General features: G+C 46.8%; 1 protein-coding gene across 1 annotated transcript in view; it reads right to left on the minus strand.

Moving 5' to 3' along the window:
• Positions 1-19,890, minus strand: part of pamr1 (peptidase domain containing associated with muscle regeneration 1) — a 271,328-nt gene extending 251,438 nt beyond the window's left edge. The window contains exon 1 of the mRNA XM_038807396.1: positions 19,731-19,890. Within this exon, the coding sequence (XP_038663324.1) occupies positions 19,731-19,797 (67 nt within the window). The 5' untranslated portion in view covers positions 19,798-19,890. The remainder of the gene's footprint in view (positions 1-19,730) is intronic.
• Between the last annotated feature and the right edge of the window lie 277 nt (positions 19,891-20,167).

The raw sequence follows: 20,167 nt of genomic DNA on the forward strand, positions 1-20,167 counted from the left end.
ACTACCCACAGAAATACAATCGGATCAAGGATCAAATTTTACTTCGAGGTTATTCAAAGAAGTTAAGGATAGCTTAGGAATGAATCAATTTAAATCAACTGCGTACCATCCAGAATCTCAAGGAGCATTAGAAAGGTGGCATCAGACATTACTGAAGACAATGTTAAGGGCTTATTGTCACGATTATCCAGAGAATTGGGATAAAGGAATTCCAGTCGTACTGTTTGCAATTAGGGATGCACCTAATGAGTCAACCAAATTCAGTCCATTTGAATGAATTTTTGGTCATGAGGTAAGAGGACAACTTAAATTGATTAAGGAAAAATTGATGAGTGAGAAATCGGAAATTACATTATTGGATTACGTGTCACATTTTAAGGAACGATTGAATAGAGCAGGTGAATTGGCCGGACAACATTTAAACGTTGCACAAAATCTGATGAAACGGGTAGCGGACAAGAAATCCAAAGTTCGTAGTTTGCCAGTGGAGATAAAGTTTTAGTGTTGTTACCAGTGGTAGGTGAGCTTTGAAAAGCTAGTTTTTGTGGACTTTATTAGATTGAAAGGAAATTAAGTGAGGTGAATTATGTGGTAAAAACACCAGATAGAAGGAAGACTCAGCGAGTGTATCATGTGAATATGCTTAAAAGGTACTTTGAAAGGGATGGCGAGAAAAAGGCGGAGGTTTTAATGATTCTTACTCAAAGTGATAAACCAAATCCAGATGACTGTGAATTTGACATATCTCAAATTAAATTGGAAAACGAGGATGTTCTTAAAAATTGGGATAAATTGTTGAGTTACCTTCCAGAGGAAAAACGAACTGACCTGAAAGAGTTATTGATATCACATGGGCAAGTTTGTGAAGATAAATTGGGAAGTACTAAAATGGCTATACATCATGTGGATGTGGGAAATGCTGATCCAATCAAAAAACATCCATACAGACTTAATCCTTGAAAATTGGCACAGGTTAACAAAGAGATTGAGAGTTTGCTTAAAAATGGCATAATTGAAGTGGGTTGCAGTCAATGGAGCTCACCCATAGTGATGGTACCTAAACCAGATGGTACCCAACAGTTGTGTGTGGACTATAGAAAGGTTAATGCAGTTACAAGAATGAACTCTTATCCTATCCCACGTTTGGAGGATTGCAATGAGAAAGTGGGACAATCAGCTTTTATTTCCAAATTGGATTTACTTAAAGGTTACTGGCAGGTACCTTTATCCGAAAGGGCGAAGGAGTTTTCAGCTTTTGTGACTCCAGATGGTATATACCAATTCAAAGTTATGCCATTTGGCATGAAAAACGCACCAGCCACATTTCAACGATTAACGAACAAAGTCGTTTCAGGATTACCCAATTGTGCGGTATACATCAACAATCTGGTAATTTTCAGCTAGACATGGAAAGAACATTTGAAATATCTATTGGAGTTATTTGATCAACTTCAGGAGGCGGGTTTAGTGATAAACCTAGCCAAAAGTGAATTTGGAAAAGCCCAAGTCACTTTCCTTGAGGAGTTTCCGATACCCTCGAGATGAAGGGAAATAATGCGATTTCTTGGCATGAGGGGATTCCATCGAACATTGGTGAAAAAGTTTTGTAGCGTGGATGCTCCACTGATGGACCTGCTCAAGAAACAACAACAATTTCAGTGGACAGCGGACTTTCAAACAGGCATTTGACGGCCTGAAAGCTGTGATAACCAATGCTCACGTGTTGGCGAATTACAAGGGACTCTGTGATCAGATTGAACTAAACTATCTGACTTAAAAGAAAAATGCTGAGGCATAGGGAAATGGATGGATTGTGCAGAGACCTTCTTGTTCAAAGAGACTGTCAATCGAGAAGGATTTCAGTTGGAGGAAAAACAAAAAATGGAGTATATTGTTGTACCCGTTTGCGTGTGTTGTTTTTTTTTCAACAAAAAAGCATATTTACTGTGTGCATTTCTTAAAGGATAGTGAAAAGGTGAAAAATGAAACCATCTTGAAGTTGATGGTTTAATTTTTTTCTTGGGGGGGAGGTGTCATGTGAGAGTACCTTTAAGAAATAGATGTTTATAAATGGGTGTGAATATAAATATCTGTCGTAAGAGTACCTTTAAGAAATAGGTGTTTCTTACTGCAGTGATGCCAGAGACTGGGTGGAGCTGGGCTGTCAGTCAGATTTTTACTTTCGTTTTAGGCTGTTTGCTGCAGGATGTGTTTTAGTTTTTTTTCAGTGATAGATTGCTGCAGTCACAGCCAGAGGCTGTATGATCCTCTCTCTCTGTAATCTAAAAACTGTAAATTGATCTTTTGGTGATTTAAAACTAATAACTGCTCTCAGTGGTGACTTTACCTGATGTGCTTCTGTTTAAAGTTTTTTTAAAGTCTTCTGGATGTTAAAAGGACAGTTTAAGGATTACGTAGTGTTGTAATCTTTGGGGGTTGTATTTGAATTAATGGTTGGTAAGATGTTCACTGTATGTTTTTAAAAGGTTAACTTGAGTTCATAGAATTAACATTGTTTTGCTTTTAAAAATACTTTTCCATTTCTGCTGCACCACACCTGCAGAGTGGGCCGTGTGCTCCCCATACCACAGTCTATTAAAAGTTGTGGGTCAGGTGAACTCCATGATACACTTTGGGGTTCTCTAAACCCTGGCCCATAACAGTGGACACGGGGCTGTACTCAGTGGACACGGGATTATAATGTGTGGACACGGGAAGGCAGTGAGTGGACATGGGACTGCAGTCAGTGGACACTCACATGACACCTCCCCCCAAGACAAAAAATAAACCATCAACTTCAAGATGGTTTCATTTTTCACCTTTTCACTATCCTTTAAGAAATGCACACAGTAAATATACTTTCTCATTTCAAAAAACAACACATGCAAACAGGTATAATAATATAGTCCATTTTTTTTCGTTCATCTTCCTCCAACTGAAATCCTTCTTGATTGACAGTCCCTTTGAACAAGAAGGTCTCTGCATGATCCGTCCATTTCTCTACGGCTTGGCATGTCTCTTTAAAGTCAGATACTTTCGTTCAATCTGATCACAACACATGAGCATTGGTTATCACAGCTTTCAGGCAGTGAAATACCTGTTGAAACTCCGCTGTCCATTGAAATTTTCGACGTTTCTTCATCAGTGGAGGAATAACGCTACAAAACATTTTCACCAATGTTCGATCAAATCCACACATGCCAAGAAATCGCATTATTTCCCTTTGTCTTGAGGGTATCGTAAACTCCTCAACAACTGTTGGTTTCACATCCCGTGTGACCATTCAACCCTGTCCGATTGTATGGCCAAAGAAAGTGACTTGGCTTTTCCAAATTCACTTTTGGCTAGGTTTATCACCAAACCAACCTCCTGAAGTCAATCAAATAACTCCATCAGATGTTTTAAATGTTCTTTCCATGACTGGTATTCGATGTATACCGCACAATTGGGTAATCCTGAAATGACTTTGTTAGTTAATCGTTGAAATGTGGCTGGGGTGTTTTTCATGCCAAAAGACATAACTTTGAATTGGTACATACCATCTGGAGTCACAAAAACTGAAATCGCCTTTGCCCTTTCGGATAAAGGTACCTGCCAGGAACCTTGAAGTAAATCCAGTTTGGAAGTAAAAGCTGATTGTCCCACTTTCTCAATGCAATCCTCCAAACATGGGATAGGATTAAAGTCCGTTCTTATAACTGCATTAACCTTTCTATAGTCCGTACACAACTGTTGGGTACCATCTGGTTTAGGTACCATCACTATGGGTGAGCTCCATTGGCTGCAACCCACTTCAATTATGCCATTTTTAAGCAATCTCTCAATCCCTTTGTTAACCTGTGCCAATTTTAAAGGGCTAAGTCTGTATGAGTGTTGTTTGACTGGAACCTAATTTCCCACATCTACATCATGAATAGCCATTGCAGCACTTCCCAATTTATCTCCACAAACTTGCCCACTGATATCAATAACTCTTTCAGGTCAGTCCGTTTTTCCTCTGGAAGGTAACTCAACAATTTATCCCAATTTTTAAGAACATCCTCGTTTTCCAATTTAATTTGAGATATGTCAAATTCACAGTCATCTGGATTTGGTTTGTCACTTTGAGTTAGAATTATTAAAAACTCCTCCTTTTTTCTCCTCCCCTTTCAAAGTACCTTTTAAGCACATTCACATGACACACTCGGTGAGTCTTCCTTCTATCTGGTGTTTTACGACATAGTTCACCTGACTTAATTTCCTTTCAATCTGATAAGGTCCACAAAACCTAGCTTTTCAAGGCTCATCTGCCACTGGTAACAACATTAAAACTTTATCGCAACTGGCAAAACTACGAACTTTGGATTTCTTGTCCGCTACCCGTTTCATCACATTTTGTGCAACTTTCAAATGTTGTCTAGCAAATTTACCTGCTCTATTTAATTGTTCCATAAAATGTGACATGTAATCCAATAATGTAATTTCCGATTTCTCACTCACCAATTTTTCCTGAATCAATTTAAGTGGTCCTCTTACCTCACGACCAAACATCTGTTCAAAAGGACTAAATTTGGTTGACTCATTAGGTGCATCCCTAATTGCAAACAATACGAATGGAATTCCTTTATCCCAATTCTCTGGATAATCTTGACAGTAAGCCCTCAACATTGTCTTTAATATCTGATGCCATCTTTCTAATGCTCCCTGCGATTCTGGATGGTACGCAGTTGATTTAAATTGATTTATTCCTAAGCGACCCATAACTTCTTTGAATAACCTCGAGGTAAAATTCGATCCTTGATCCGATTGTATTCCTGTGGGTAGTCCATATCTCGTAATGAATTTAAGTAACTCCTCCACAATCTTTTTAGCTGTAATATTACGTACTGGAATGGCCTCTGGAAACCTAGTAGACACATCCATTACCGTCAAAAGATATTGATTCCCACTTTTTGTTTTCGGAAGTGGTCCTATGCAATCAATTGGACACTTGTAAAAGGCTCCTCAAATGCTGGAATGGGTATTCCGGGTACTGACTTTAGCACTGCTTGAGGTTTCTCTATCACCTGACATGTGTGACATGATTGACCAAATTTAATTACATATTTATGTAGTCCACGCCAATGAAAATGTTTTTGGATTTTAGCTTGAGTTTTCCTTATTCCCAAATGACCTCCCACTGGTACCTCTTGTGCAACTCGCAACACCTCCTTTCTATACCTACCAGCAATACTACTTGATGAACTTCTGCCCACTTTTCATCTGCCTGCATATGTAAAGGTCTCCATTTTCTCATCAGGACATCACTTTTATGGTAATAACACTCTGGTATACACTCAGATTCCTCTTCTGTGTATGCTTTCTGATACACCCGTTTTATTTCTACATCTTTCTGTTGTAACTCCGCCAATTTTCCTGAACTAAAAATATCCACCTCATCCTCCACTTGTTCTTATTCTTTTTCAACCATCTGATCAAAAATCGTTTCTGATAATGCCACTTCAGCTTCATCTTCTCTCTTTGATTTCGCCTCTTGTCTTACCTGTGACTTTGCAACCTTGTTACTACACAATCTGGAACAATTCCAGGAGATTCGTCCTTTAACACTTCAGTTGTCTGATTTTCCTCTGGCTTATCAACCACAGTAGGTATCACTCCTACCTGCGATCCAGCTATATCATTACCCAAGATAAACTGTATTCCTGAACAAGTTAGTTTCTCTATTACTCCTACTACCACTTCACCAGTCTTCATTAGACTTTCCAACGGTACCTTATATAATTGAACTCTACTCATCTCACGCTGAATTCCACATATTACCACCTTTTCTGCAATATTCTTCCCAAACTACACAACTCCTCATCTCTTACCATTAAAAATTGCCTAGCTCCTGTATCTCTTAAAATTGTGACTTCTTTACCTGCTCCCCCTGATACACGTGAGTAAACTTTACCCACACAAGTAAATTGTTGAAAGAGATCTGGCACCTTATTAATTAGGGGCAGCACGGTAGCATTGTGGATAGCACAATCGCTTCACAGCTCCAGGGTCCCAGGTCGATTCCGGCTTGGGTCACTGTCTGTGCGGAGTCTGCACATCCTCCCCGTGTGTGCGTGGGTTTCCTCCGGGTGCTCCGGTTTCCTCCCACAGTCCAAAGATGTGCAGGTTAGGTGGATTGGCCATGATAAATTGCCCTTAGTGTCCAAAATTGCCCTTAGTGTTGGGTGGGGTTACTGGGTTATGGGGATAGGGTGGAGGTGTCAACCTTGGGTAGGGTGCTCTTACCAGGAGCCGGTGCAGACTCGATGGGCCGAATGGCCTCCTTCTGCACTGTAAATTCTATGTCTAATCACCTCTTTATCATGCTGTACAATCGTTTGCACCTCCTTTGCTTAATTTGGGCTTTCATTTACCACTTTCACAAACCCCACTTATCCTGTTTTACCACATCAGCCTTCCCAGTGCTTTTCTTCAACCACCAACACTGTGACTTTACATGGCCTAGTTTATTACAGTGAAAATATTTGAAACTTTTCATGTCTCTTCCACCCTCTTGGATTTCGTTTTTAGTCTGAGGTACACTCTCTGTGGTGATGTGCATCACTGTAAATACACAAGGGGTTAATGTAAATACATGTCGACTAGCTAGACACTAGAGGGAGCACCAGAGACATCACTCACACACACACTCAATGAATAGATCAGTTAGATAGGATACGACCAATGGGCATTCACAATACACACAGAGGTGACACAACCACGGGAGGGCTTTACACCAACCCATATATAAAGGACACCACACACATGATCTGCCTCTTTCCAGTGGAGACAGTCAGTGAGTACAGACACAGGGTTGATTCAATATCACTCCTACCACGTGGATTGTAGCAGACTGGTTAGTCAGTCTGGGTAGCTATAGTAGGATTAGCAGTAGTGTTGAACCCGAGTAATAAAAGTGTATATAGTTTAATAAACGTGTTGAAGTTATCTGAACCTTCCTTTGTCAAGTGCATCGCAAGGAAGCCGCTTATGCCACACTTAGAGCATAACAAGACATGGTACCAGCAGTAAACTGTTTTAAATCCATATAGCCAAACCTCAGCGTACAGTGACAACCAGCAACAATACCCAGGCGAGTTGTTCGAGATCCCGTTTCCGCAGCAGCTCCAGTGTCATGGCGATCTCCACGAAAACTGGCGGGCATTCCGGCAAAGGTTTAAAATCTTCCTGGTAGCAGCCGACCGACAAGACGCGCCAGATGCTGAAAAGACAGAGCTTCTGCTCACCATCGCCGGTGCCAGAGCAGAAGAAATCTTTTAAAAATTCAACTTCTCCAAAAGGCAAAGCAGGAGCAACTTCCAGGCAGTCCTGGACAAATTCGGCAAATACTGTGAGGAAAACACACTCCAACCAGCAAGAAAAGGTAAGAGAAGCGCCAGTACTTACCACGAGGCCGTGATCCCGGAGCTGAGATCAATTTTGATCGGCGGCCATCTTTCTAAAGGGATTGCACATGCGCAGATACACGAGAAGCGCACAGAACGCGAACGTCCGTTTGCACATGCGCGGGAAGCATGCGCAATCGTGAAAAAGGACCCCGGTATAGGAACAGCGATTTCCGCATGCGCAAACGCTTCCTACGTCGGACGTCACATACGTCATGACGTCAGAGGCCCCGGTCCACGCCCATTTAAAGGGGAAATGTCCCAAATCAAAGAAAAAAATCTCTTAAAGCCGTAAAACAACCTACTTTCACCAGGAATGGCAACACAATGCCTCAAATTGAACTAGTAAATGAAATTAACCTCTGAAGAACCCAGCAACAAGCCGTTACCTATGCCCAAACTGATGATTCCGACCTTGAATACTTCAAAACTGACCTTTATATTTTCTCTGGACCTCGCGAGCCCAATGCCAGATCCGACACAAACAGTGATGATATGGTGTCCGAGAGGACTACGACTCGGACGAAGGTTTTTTCATTAGAAATGGCAACCCCCGTACTTAATCAGATGCAGACGCAGATTCATTCTTCGCATTTGAGGATCTTCAGCCCAGCATCTACAACATCCTGACTCATGAGTGCAGGACTATGCTGAGTCCTGCCACCAAGAGACAAAGTCCCGAAACCAAGAGACAGAGAGCGGTACAAGCCCACAAAGAGCGGCCTGCTGCCACACAGAGCATCGGCCAAGCACCGCTAAGGGTTCCCTACTCCACGATAGAAGACACGCAAGACTCCACACCGCAGTCCTTGCATGAACAAGAAGTGACTCCACTGTCACAAGCCTCCACGGCGAGCTTGTGTACAGCCTCCACGATGGAAGTAACGCAAGACTCTGACGCGCAGTCCTGGCAGGAACAAGACCCTGAGGGCCTAGCAACCTCCTCGGACCAACTGGCAGCAGACAATGCAAATCTGCCATGGTCAAGTAAACAGCAAGAAGATAGAATATTAGAGGCCCTTCGGCCCTCGATGTTGCGCCGACCGTGAAACCCCTCTAAAGCCCATCTACACTATTCACTTATCGTCCATATGTCTATCCAATGACCATTTGAATGCGTTTAGTGTTGGAGAGTCCACTACTGTTGCAAGCAGGGCATTCCACGCCCTTACTACTCTCTGAGTAAAGAACCTAACCCTGACATCTGTCCTATATCTATCGCCCCTCAATTTAAGGCTATGTCTCCTTGTGCTAGCCATCACCATCCAAGGAAAAAGGCTCTAACTGTTCACCCTATCTAATCCTCTGATCATCTTGTATGCCTCAATTAAGTCACCTCTTAACCTTCTTCTCTCTAACGAAAACAGTCTCAAGTCTCTCAGCCTTTCCTCATAAGTTCCTTCCTCCATACCAGGCAACATGCTGGTAAATCTCCTCTGCACCCTTTCCAATGCTTCCACATCCTTCCTATAATGCAGCGACCAGCCCTGCACGCAATACTCCAAATGCGGCCGCACCAGAGTTTGTACAACTGCAACATGACCTCATGGCTCCGAAACTCAATTCCTCTACCAATAAAAGCTAACACACTGTACGCCTTCTTAACAACCCTCTCAACCTGGGTGGGAACTTTCAGGGATCTATGGACATGGACTCTGAAATCGCTCTGCTCATCCACACTACCAAGAATCTTACCATTAGCCCAGTACTCTGCCTTCCTGTTATTCCTTCCAAAATGAATCACCTCACACTTTTCTGCATTAAACTCCATTTGCCACCTGTCAGCCCAGCTCTGCAGCTTATCTATGTCCCTCTATAACTTGTAACATCCTTCTGCACTGTCCACAACTCACTGACTTTAGTGACATCTGTAAATTTACTCACCCATCCTTCTGTGCCCTCCTCCAGGTCATTTATAAAAATGACAAACAGCAGTGGCCCCAAAACAGATCCCTGTGGTACACCACTAGTAACTGGACTCCAATCTGAACATTTCCCATCCACCACCACCCTTTGTCTTCTTCCAGCTAGCCAATTTCTGATCCAAACTGCTAAATCACCCTGAATCGCATGCCTCCGTATTTTCTGCAATAGCCTACCGTGGGGAACCTTTACTGAAATCCATATACACCACATCAACTGCTTTACCCTCATCCACCTGTTTGGTCACCTTCTCAAAGAACTCAATAAGGTTTGTGAGGCACGACCTACCCTTCACAAAACCATGTTGACTATCTCTGATCAAATTATTCCTTTCCAGATGATTATACATCCGATCTCTTATGAACCTTTCCAAGACTTTGCCCACAACAGAAGTAAGGCTCACTGGTCTATAGTTACCGGGGTTGTCTCTACTTCCCTTCTTGAACAAGGGGACAACATTTGCTATCCTCCAGTCTTCTGGCACTATTCCTGTAGACAAAGATGACTTAAAGATCAAAGCCAAAGGCTCAGCAATCTCCTCCCTAGCTTCCCAGAGAATCCTAGGATAAATCCCATCCGGCCCAGGGGACTTATCTTTTTTACCACTTTCCAGAATCGCTAACACCTCCTCCTTGTGAACCTCAAGCCCTTCTGGTCTAGTAGCCTGTATTTCAGTATTCTCCTCGACAACATTGTCTTTTTCCTGTGTGAATACTTATGAAAAATATTCATTTAGCACCTCTCCTATCTCCTCGGACTCCACGCACAACTTCCCACTACTGACCTTGACTGGCCCTACTCTTACCCTAGTCATTCTTTTATTCCTGACATATCTATAGAAACCTTTAGGGTTATCCTTGAACCTACCTGCCAAAGACTTCTCATGTCCCCTCCTGGCTCGTCTCAGCTCTCTCCTTAGATCCTTCCTGGCTAACTTGCAACTCTCAAGCGCCCTAACTGAACCTTCACGTCTCATCATTACATAAGCCTCCTTCTTCCTCTTGACAAGTGTTTCAACTGCTTAAGTAAACCACGGTTCCCTCGCTCGACCACTTCCTCACTGCCTGACAGGTACATACTTATCACGGACACGCAGTAGCTGTTCCTTGAACATGCTCCACATTTCCATTGTGCCCATTCCCTGCAGTTTTCCTCTCCATCCGATGCATCCTAAGTCTTGCCTCATTGCATCATAATTGCCTTTCCCCCAGATATGACTCTTGCCTTGCGGTATATACCTATCCCTTTCCATCACTAAAGTAAGAAGACCATGACATTCCACCACGCTCCAGCGCACAGCAGGATGACCATGACGGTCTATCATGCTCCAGTGAAGAACAACAGCAAGACAATGACAGTCCACCCACATTGTTTGCGCCACCAGATGAAGACTCTGACAATTTACGCAACCCAAGTGAACAACAAGCAGCTACTGAGGCTCCACCCATGGTATGTGAGACGAGTGATGACAGCATCCCACTTCCCATACAAGATGTGCAAAGTGACAGACCTCAGCTAGTGTGTACAGAGGCACTTGACGTTCACTGTGAGACCACTGGTGACTCCGGTGACACCACAATACATCCAACCTCATTCGCTCGAACCTCTCCACAAGTCAATGCATTCCTGCATGTTCAGACTTCAGACATGCAGCTTCAAGAAATCTCAGCTGACTCCAGTGAATGTGCTAAGATTCCGGACGGGGAGCACCGACAAACCACGACTGACTCAGGTGACACAAACCAGACTCCAGACGGGGAGCATCAACAAACCAACACTGACTCAGGTGAAACAGGCCAGACTCCAGATGGGGAGCAACAAAACGCCGACTCTGATTCACATAAGCCGGACTTTACTCCAGACAGGGAGTACCGCAACCTCAGTGATGGCACACTCAGGGTGATAGCAGATGCCACAACGACAGGAGATGGATCACTTAACAATTACACTGGATCAGTAATAACAAGCAGTGGCTACAGTCCAAGAGGAATACACCAATATTCACCACAGCTATATCCACACATTTATTTCCACACCAGCAGTGCAGCCAATGACAGCTTATGCTGGACAAACCCAGTATTCAGGAATGCAGCAGCCAGCAGTCTATGCAGCATCTTCTCAAACAGGCCAGCATCACGGATTGCCCATGAATGGAATCAAGACCGAAGGAGGACTACCGTAAGCGCAATCTGCACTACAGACTAGATGCCTTAGTTACAGCCCAGGATTTGCTGCACCCAGCCTGGCCAAACGGCATATTCCTATCACATGCAAGGCTCTGGTTTCACACCATCACCCGGTATTTATGCGAGCAGCGATTCTGTTTCCAAGTCGACGAGTTTCAACAGTTCTCATCAGGATCACCCTTCCTGCACAGCATTTGGCCAGAACCAGTATGTACAGTCTTATCCAACTTCAACACATGACACATACATGACATCGAATGATACTGTTGATGGTACCTCTTCAACGTCAACACCTTATCAGCTACAAGATGCCATCCAACATCACCATCACAAACATCGAAAAAAGAAGGGACTCCAAATCAGACAGTGAAGTGATTTGACCACTTCTTGGTTCCTGTGGCACAGGGACGTTAATGGCGTTCATAACCAAGAGAGACATTTGACCATGATGATTGATGGTTTTTGGACTCACACATATGATTTGAACTTATTGTTTCATCACTGTTCCCATGACTTGTATATACCTTAACTTATCTACCTGTTTTTTGTTCAATTTTCTTAAAGTGTACAGAAAATATGTAACATATAAAAAAGAGGGGATGTGATGATGTGCATCACTGTAAATACACAAGGGGTTAATGTAAATACATGTAGACTAGCTAGACACTAGAGGGAGCACCAGAGACATCACACAATACACTCAACCAATAGATCAGTTAGATATGACACGACCAATGGGCATTCACGATACACACAGAGGTGACATGACCACAGGAGGGCATTACACCAACCCATATATAAAGGACACCACACACATGATCTGCCTCTTTCCAGTGGAGACAGTCAGTGAGTACAGACACAGGGTTGATTCAATATCACTCCCACCACGTGGATTGTAGCAGACCAGTTAGTCAGTCTGGATAGCTATAGTAGGATTAGCAGTAATGTCGAACCCGAGTAATAGAAGTGTGTATAGTTTAATAAATGTGTTTAAGTTATCTGAACCTTCCTTTGTCAAGTGCACCACAAGGAAGCCGCTTATGCCACACACTTAGAGCAGAACAAGACACTCTCCTTATTATCTCCCATCAGATCACCTTTACCTTTACCACTTGAGTATTTCTCATGTGCCCAGTTTCTATCCCTCACAGGCTGAAACTGATGTCGGAAACCAAGCTATAATTTATGAACTAATTCATAATCATCTGCCATTTCTGCTGATAATCTCGCAGTTTTAACCCTCTGCTCTACCACATGAGTTCTCACTACATCAGGAATTGAATTTTTAAACTCCTCCAAAAGTGTAATTTCTCAGAGAGCTTCATACGTTTTGTCTATTTTCAAAGCCCTTATCCACCTATCAAAATTACTCTGTTTGAGCCTTTCAAACTCCATGTATGTTTGACCAAATTCTTTCCTTAAATTTCTAAACCTTTGTCTGTAGGCGCCAGGCATTCGTTCATATGCACCTAAGATGGATTTTACACCTCCCCAAACGTCCCAGATACCTCCTCCGGTAGTGATCAAACACTTCACTAGCTCTACCTACCAGCTTTGTTTGAATCAGTTATACCCACATGTCCTGTGGCCATTTCATTTGCTTAGCTACCTTCTCAAATGAAATGAAAAAGACTTCAACCTCCTTCTCATCAAACCTTGACTATTCTTGGACATATTTAAATAGATTTTCACCAAGCCTTCGACTTTGACGCTCTTTCTCACTCTCCTCATCACTATCGTCCAACTGTATGTTTCCCTTAACGTCTGACAATTTTTAAAAACTGTCATGTTTCATAGCCATTTTCTGAAGTTCAAACTCTCCCTCTTTATCTCCTTCCTTGATCTGTATTTCTCTTTCTTTTTGTTCTGCTGGGGCTATTCTTTATTTTCTTCTTTCTTCTCTCTCCTTTTCTTTTTTCCTCCCTCTCTCTTTCTTTTTCCGCCCTCTCTCTTTCTTTTTCCGCTCTTTTGTATTCAAGCTGCTTTAATTCTTTCTCATGTTCCATTTGTTTAATTTGTAACTGAATTTTTGCCATTTCCAATGAGTCAAACTGTATCTCCGGGAACTTTAAATGCTTAACCACTGCCATAATTACCTCATCTTTTTGCATTTTGTCAGGTAATGTTAACTGCAATGTTTTTGCCAAATCGAACAGTCTGCTTTTAGTCTCTGGGTCTGTAAGGTACTGTGTGTGACCGTCACCACCTCCAAAAAACTCTGAGCCTCTGAAAGAGCCATTGTCCACAACACACTCCCCACTTAAACTAGACTACCACACCTGAAAAGCAACTACAATATACTCATCCCTCAGCTGTCTTTAAGTTCACTGAGCCAATCCAATAGATCGACTTTTATCCCGGACGAGCCCCAAATTTGTTATGGACCAGGGTTTAGAGAACACCAAAGTGTATCATAGATTGTGGTATGGGAGCACACAAAAAGTTGTATTGTCATGTGAGAGTACCTTTAAGAAATGAGTGTTTATCAGTGATGTCAGAGTGTGGGTGGAGCTGGGCTGTCTGTAAGCTTTTTACTTTCGTTTTAGGCTGTTTGCTGCAGGGTGTGATTTAGTTTTGTTTTCAATGTTGGAGCTGAAGCCAGACAAAGCAGGTGTACTGTTGATCTCCCTGCCACTCTACAGATGTGGTACAGCAGAAATCGAAAAGTATTCTTTAAAGCAAAACAATGTTTATTCTATGAACTCAAGTTAACCTTTTTAAAACATACACAGTGAACATCTTAGCAACCATCAATTCAAATATAACCCCCAAAGAATACAACACGAAGTAATCCTTAAGCTTCCCAAACAACATCCAGAAGACAAAAGAAACACCTTTTAACAGAAGCACATTAGGTTTACATTCTATACTGAGAACATTTATAATTCTGAATTCACCAAATGATCAAGAGGTAGTCTTTCCATGGCAGAGAGATCAATAGTACACGTGCTTTGTCTGGACCATTGTACGATATTACACAGGATGCGTCATGTTGGTGCCCTTGTGGGCTCTGCCCCTGGCTCCGCCCCCTTGAGGGGAGGTATAAAGAGCAGCTGACCTGTAGGCGGCTCTAATTCGCAGAGCAGTCGCAGGCAGGCACTGTTCTAGTTGATTAAAGCCACAGTTTACATCATCTCTCTGCTTCACGTGAATTGATGGCCGCATCAATTTAATCGACTACAACACCACAATGGAATTGGCACTCAAACCTGACGGACTGGAACTTGACCCACAAACCGTGGAGGCCAAAGGGATTTTTCCGCACTGGCTCCGCTGTTTCGAGGACTACCTTGCCACCTCCTCCTCGCCTTCCATCTCCGACGATCGGAAGCTGAGCCTTCTCCACGCCCAGGTGAGCCTTCGAATCTCTGTACAACTCGAGGAAGCCTCCACTTATGTAGACACCCATGCGATACTGAAGCGCCTATTCGCAAGGTCAGTGAACGAGGTGTACGCGCGGCCCCTCCTCAATACTCACTGCCAACGCCCTGGGGAATCACTGGAGGAGTACCTACGCGACCTCAAAGTCCTTGCGCAAAGTTGCAACTACCAGGCCGTTACGGCCACTCAACATATGGACCTCGCCGTCCGGGATGCCTACATGGCTGGAGTCAGGTCCAACTACGTGAGACAGCGCCTACTTGAGAAAGGTGCCCTCGACCTGGAAGAGACGGTAAAGCTAGCCTCCTCCCTAGAAATAGCGTTCCAAAGACTCAACGCGGTCGCGTCTGATCACGCGACCCCCTCGTGGATCCCTGACCAGAGAGTACCCCAGGCCAGTGCCACGCAGCTGCCTGCCCAACATGGGGGGGCTGCCCTGCTATTCCTGCGGCCAGCAGCAGCACCCCAGGCAGCGCTGCCCAGCTCGGAATGCAAATTGCAGCGATACAAAGGGACATATCGCTAAGGTTTGCCTGGCCAGGTCCAAATCCTCAAAATCACAGACCCGATTCTCAGACTCACAGGCCCGCAGACCCCGCAATGTGGCTGCGTGCCTGCCGGCTCCACCCCCCTCCCCCGGACGCATCATCGGCATCGTGTTGTCCGTGGGGGCAGCCATCTTCAAGCCCACACAACATGTGTGACTCACAGGGGCTGCCATCTTGGCCATCGTCGCCCACGCAGCCCGCCACGTGCGACTCATGGGGCCGCCGTCTTGGACGCCATCTTCCTCGCCGCCCGACATGTGCGACTGACGGGGGCCGCCATCAACGCCACCATCTTCCCACTGGTGGCTGAGGCCCGTCAGGCCTTCAGCCGCATCAAGGCAGATATTGCCAAAGCCGCGATGTGCGGAGTGAACGGGTCCGTCCCCTTCCAGGTGGAGAGCGCGCCGTCAGAAGTCGTCCTCGCCGCCACCCTTAACCAGGTGGGCAGGCCAGTAGCATTTTTTTCACGTACCCTCAACACCTCCGAAATTCGACACTCCTCAGTCGAAAAAAAAGCCCAAGCCATCGTGGAAGCTGTGTGGCACTGGAGGCATGACCTCGCTGGTAGAAGGTTTACCCTCATCACCGACCAACGATCTGTAGCCTTCATGTTTGATAATACGCAGCGGGGCAAGATCAAGAATGATAAGATCTTGAGGTGGAGGATCGAACTCTCCACCTATAACTACGATATAGTATATCGTCCTGGGAAGCTCGACGAGCCCCCAGATGCCCTGTCCCGCGGCACGTGCGCCAGTGTGCAATACGACCGACTCCGGGCTATCCACGAGGACCTCTGCCACCCGGGGTCACCCGGCTCCTCCACTACATCAAGGCCCAAAATCTGCCCCACTCCACCGAGGAGGTCACAGCCATGACCAGGGACTGCCAAATCTGCGCAGAATGTAAGCCGCACTTCTATCAACCGGATAAGGCCCACCTGGTAAAGGCATCCCGGCCCTTTCAGCACCTCAGTATTGACTTCAAAAGGGCCCCTCACCTCTACGTATTTCCTTAACATCGTTGATGAGGTCTTCCGTTTCCCCTTTGCAATCCCCTGCCCTGACATGACCGTCATTAAAGCCCTGCATAGTGTCTTCACCCTGTTCCGTTTCCCCACGTACGTCCACAGCGACTGGGGCTCGTCATTCATGAGCGATGAACTGTCAGTACCTGCTCGGTAAGGGCATCGCCTCGGGCAGGACTACCAGTTATAACCCCCAGGGAAACGGGCAGGTGGAGAGGGAGAACGCGATGGTCTGGAAGGCCGTCCTCCTGGCCACCTCCGGGGTCTCGCTTCTGTCCTGGCTGAAGACACTGGGGCCCATCCTACTCCGCAAACACGTAAGGAGCCATAAGTCCGACCCCCTGGTCAAAAGGGTCCAGCTCCTTCACAGAAACCCCCAGTATGCACACGTAGAACACCCCGACAGCCGACAAGATATGGTCGCCCTCCGGGACCTGGCACCCGCAGGTTCCCCTACCACCACCCCAACCTACCCCCCCCCCCCAAACCTACACCGACCAGCGCCCCTGCCCCTACATGGCCTCTACACCCCCTCCTATACTTCCTCCCCCCTTCACTGACCCACAGGAATGAAGCTCCAGAAGACACACTCCCGGAGTCCACGTCTGTGCCCGCACCGGCGAGTTCACCACCCATGCCCGCACCGATGACTTCGACATCCTGGCCAGCTGCGATACCAGAGCTCCGGTGATCGCAGCGAACGAGCAGGGCACCAGACAGACGGAACCTGTGAACCCTTCATCCCCGGCGGACTTAATTTTTTTAACAGGGGTGAATGTGGTGAACGTATTGTACTAAACATTCACCACTGTATTACACTGTATCATGCTGTTGCCCATGTGGGCTCCACCGATGGACCATTGAACGATATTACACAGAATGTATCATGTTGGTGCCCTTGTGGCTCTTCCCCTGGCTCCGCCCTCTTGAGGGGAGGTATAAAGAGCAGCTGCCCTGTAGGCGGCTCTAACTCGCAGAGCAGTCCCAGGCAGGCACTGTTCTAGTCGATTAAAGCCACAGTTTACATCATCTCTCTGATTCACGTGAATTGATGGTCGCATCAGGGGTGGGGTTCTATTTTTGCAGTCCGGGTCCGTGGGCTGCATTCAACATGAAGCACGGCACGGCCGCTGCAGGCCGCTGCCGTGTGCATGCGCAGCCACGTACCCGGCAATGCTCTGGGCCATATCGACAGCTAAAGCTGGGAGCTCTACTTCTCAAGAATGCTAATTCCTGGCTCTCTGCTTCTCAGAGTGCGATTTGAAGCCCTAGGTCACTGCTTCTCAGTAATCCATCTAAGGTTCTGGCTCTCTGCTGTACAGATCCCCAAGCTCTGTCTGACTACTGTTTATAGTTGTGTGTGAAGCAATGGCTCACAGCAGATCGGAGCTCCATGCCCTGCCTCACTGCTGCTCAGAGCTCCCTGCCCTGCCTCACTGCTACTCCGAGCTCCCTGCCTCACTGCTGCTCTGAGTTCCCTGCCTCACTGCTGCTCCGAGCTCCCGGCCCTGCCTCACTGCTACTCCGAGCTCCCTGCCTCACTGCTGCTCTGAGTTCCCTGCCTCACTGCTGCTCAGAGCTCCCTGCCCTGCCTCACTGCTACTCCGAGCTCCCTGCCTCACTGCTGCTCTGAGTTCCCTGCCTCACTGCTGCTCCGAGCTCCCGGCCCTGCCTCACTGCTACTCCGAGCTCCCTGCCTCACTGCTGCTCTGAGTTCCCTGCCTCACTGCTGCTCCGAGCTCCCTGCCTCACTTGCTGCTCTGAGTTCCCTGCCTCACTGCTGCTCCGAGCTCCCTGCCCTGCCTCACTGCTACTCCGAGCTCCCTGCCTCACTGCTGCTCTGAGTTCCCTGCCTCACTGCTGCTCCGAGCTCCCGGCCCTGCCTCACTGCTACTCCGAGCTCCCTGCCTCACTGCTGCTCTGAGTTCCCTGCCTCACTGCTGCTCAGAGCTCCCTGCCCTGCCTCACTGCTACTCCGAGCTCCCTGCCTCACTGCTGCTCTGAGTTCCCTGCCTCACTGCTGCTCCGAGCTCCCGGCCCTGCCTCACTGCTACTCCGAGCTCCCTGCCTCACTGCTGCTCTGAGTTCCCTGCCTCACTGCTGCTCCGAGCTCCCGGCCCTGCCGCACTGCTACTCCGAGCTCCCTGCCTCACTGCTGCTCTGAGTTCCCTGCCCTGCCTCACTGCTACTCCGAGCTCCCTGCCTCACTGCTGCTCTGAGTTCCCTGCCTCACTGCTGCTCCGAGCTCCCGGCCCTGCCTCACTGCTACTCCGAGTTCCCTGCCTCACTGCTGCTCCGAGCTCCCTGCCCTGCGTCACTGCTATTCCGAGCTCCCTGCACTGCCTCACTGCTACTCCGAGCTCCCTGCCTCACTTCTACTCTGAGCTCTATGCCCTGCCTCACTGCTACTCCGAGCTCCCTGCCCTGCCTCACTGCTACTCCGAGCTCTCTGCCCTGCCTCACTGCTACACCGAGCTCTCTGCCCTGCATCACTGCTACTCTGAGCTCCCTGCCCTGCCTCACTGCTACTCCGAGCTCCCTGCCCTTCCTCACTGCTGCTCAGAGCTCCCTGCCCAGCCTCACTGCTGCTCAGAGCTCCCTGCCCAGCCTCACTGCTACTCCAAGCTCCCTGCCTGACTTCTACCCAAATTCCCTGCCCTGCCTCACTGTTGCTCCGAGCTCCCTGCCCAGCCTCACTGCTACTCCGAGCTCCCTGCCCTGCCTCACTGCTACTCCGAGCTCCCTGCCCTGCCTCACTGCTGCTCTGAGCTCCCTGCCCTGCCTCATTGCTGCTCTGAGCTCCCTGCCCTGCCTCACTGCTGCTCTGAGCTCCCTGCCCTGCCTCACTGCTGCTTGGAGCTCCCTGCCCTGCCTCACTGCTGCTCGGAGCTCCCTGCCCTGCCTCACTGCTACTCCGAGCTCCCTGCCCTGCCTCACTGCTGCTCTGAGCTCCCTGCCCTGCCTCACTGCTGCTCTGAGCTCCCTGCCCTGCCTCACTGCTACTCCGAGTTCCTTACCCTGCCTCACTGCTACTCCGAGCTCTCTGCCCTGCCTGACTGCCCTGTTTTATGCTACTCAAAGCTCCTTTCAATGCTGCCTGGAGCTCCATATGAAGCCCTGATTCAAGCCTGCCCAGAGCTCCCTGTGACACTCCAGCTCACTGCTGCTCGGATCCAATGCTGGTTGACTCTGTACTGCTGAGCTAAAGGTACTTTCATGCATTCAATTGTTTGAGCCTTACCTTTCGGAAGAGCTAAGGCACTTGGCATTTGGAGGATAAGCAGAGTTAGTACTGTCCAGACCAACATCCTGCTCAGACAGCAGCTCCTCTCACCCTTCAGGTTGTCTGCCCTTAATGTTACAGTCAGTGCTTTTCCTTCACACGATTCCCCAAGACACACTAAATCCATGTTACAGAACCCCAGATAGTTTCCTACCACAGGATTTTAAAAATCATTCAAAAACACAGACAACTCTCACATGAGAAATGTATGACATCATCCTCAGCAGGGGCTCCAACCTTTCCATTAAAGCTGGCTTGTCTTTAGCAGGCACACAGAAAGCAGCAAGTGTGCTGTTCAAAGTTAGATGCGCCTTTAACAGCCACACAAATCTCTTGCTGAAGTACACCTCACACTGGCTGTTTTAACCTTTCTTATTATGATCGCACAACTGGAA

Source organism: Scyliorhinus canicula, chromosome 9, assembly GCF_902713615.1.
Source record: "Scyliorhinus canicula chromosome 9, sScyCan1.1, whole genome shotgun sequence".
Lineage (NCBI taxonomy): Eukaryota > Metazoa > Chordata > Chondrichthyes > Carcharhiniformes > Scyliorhinidae > Scyliorhinus > Scyliorhinus canicula.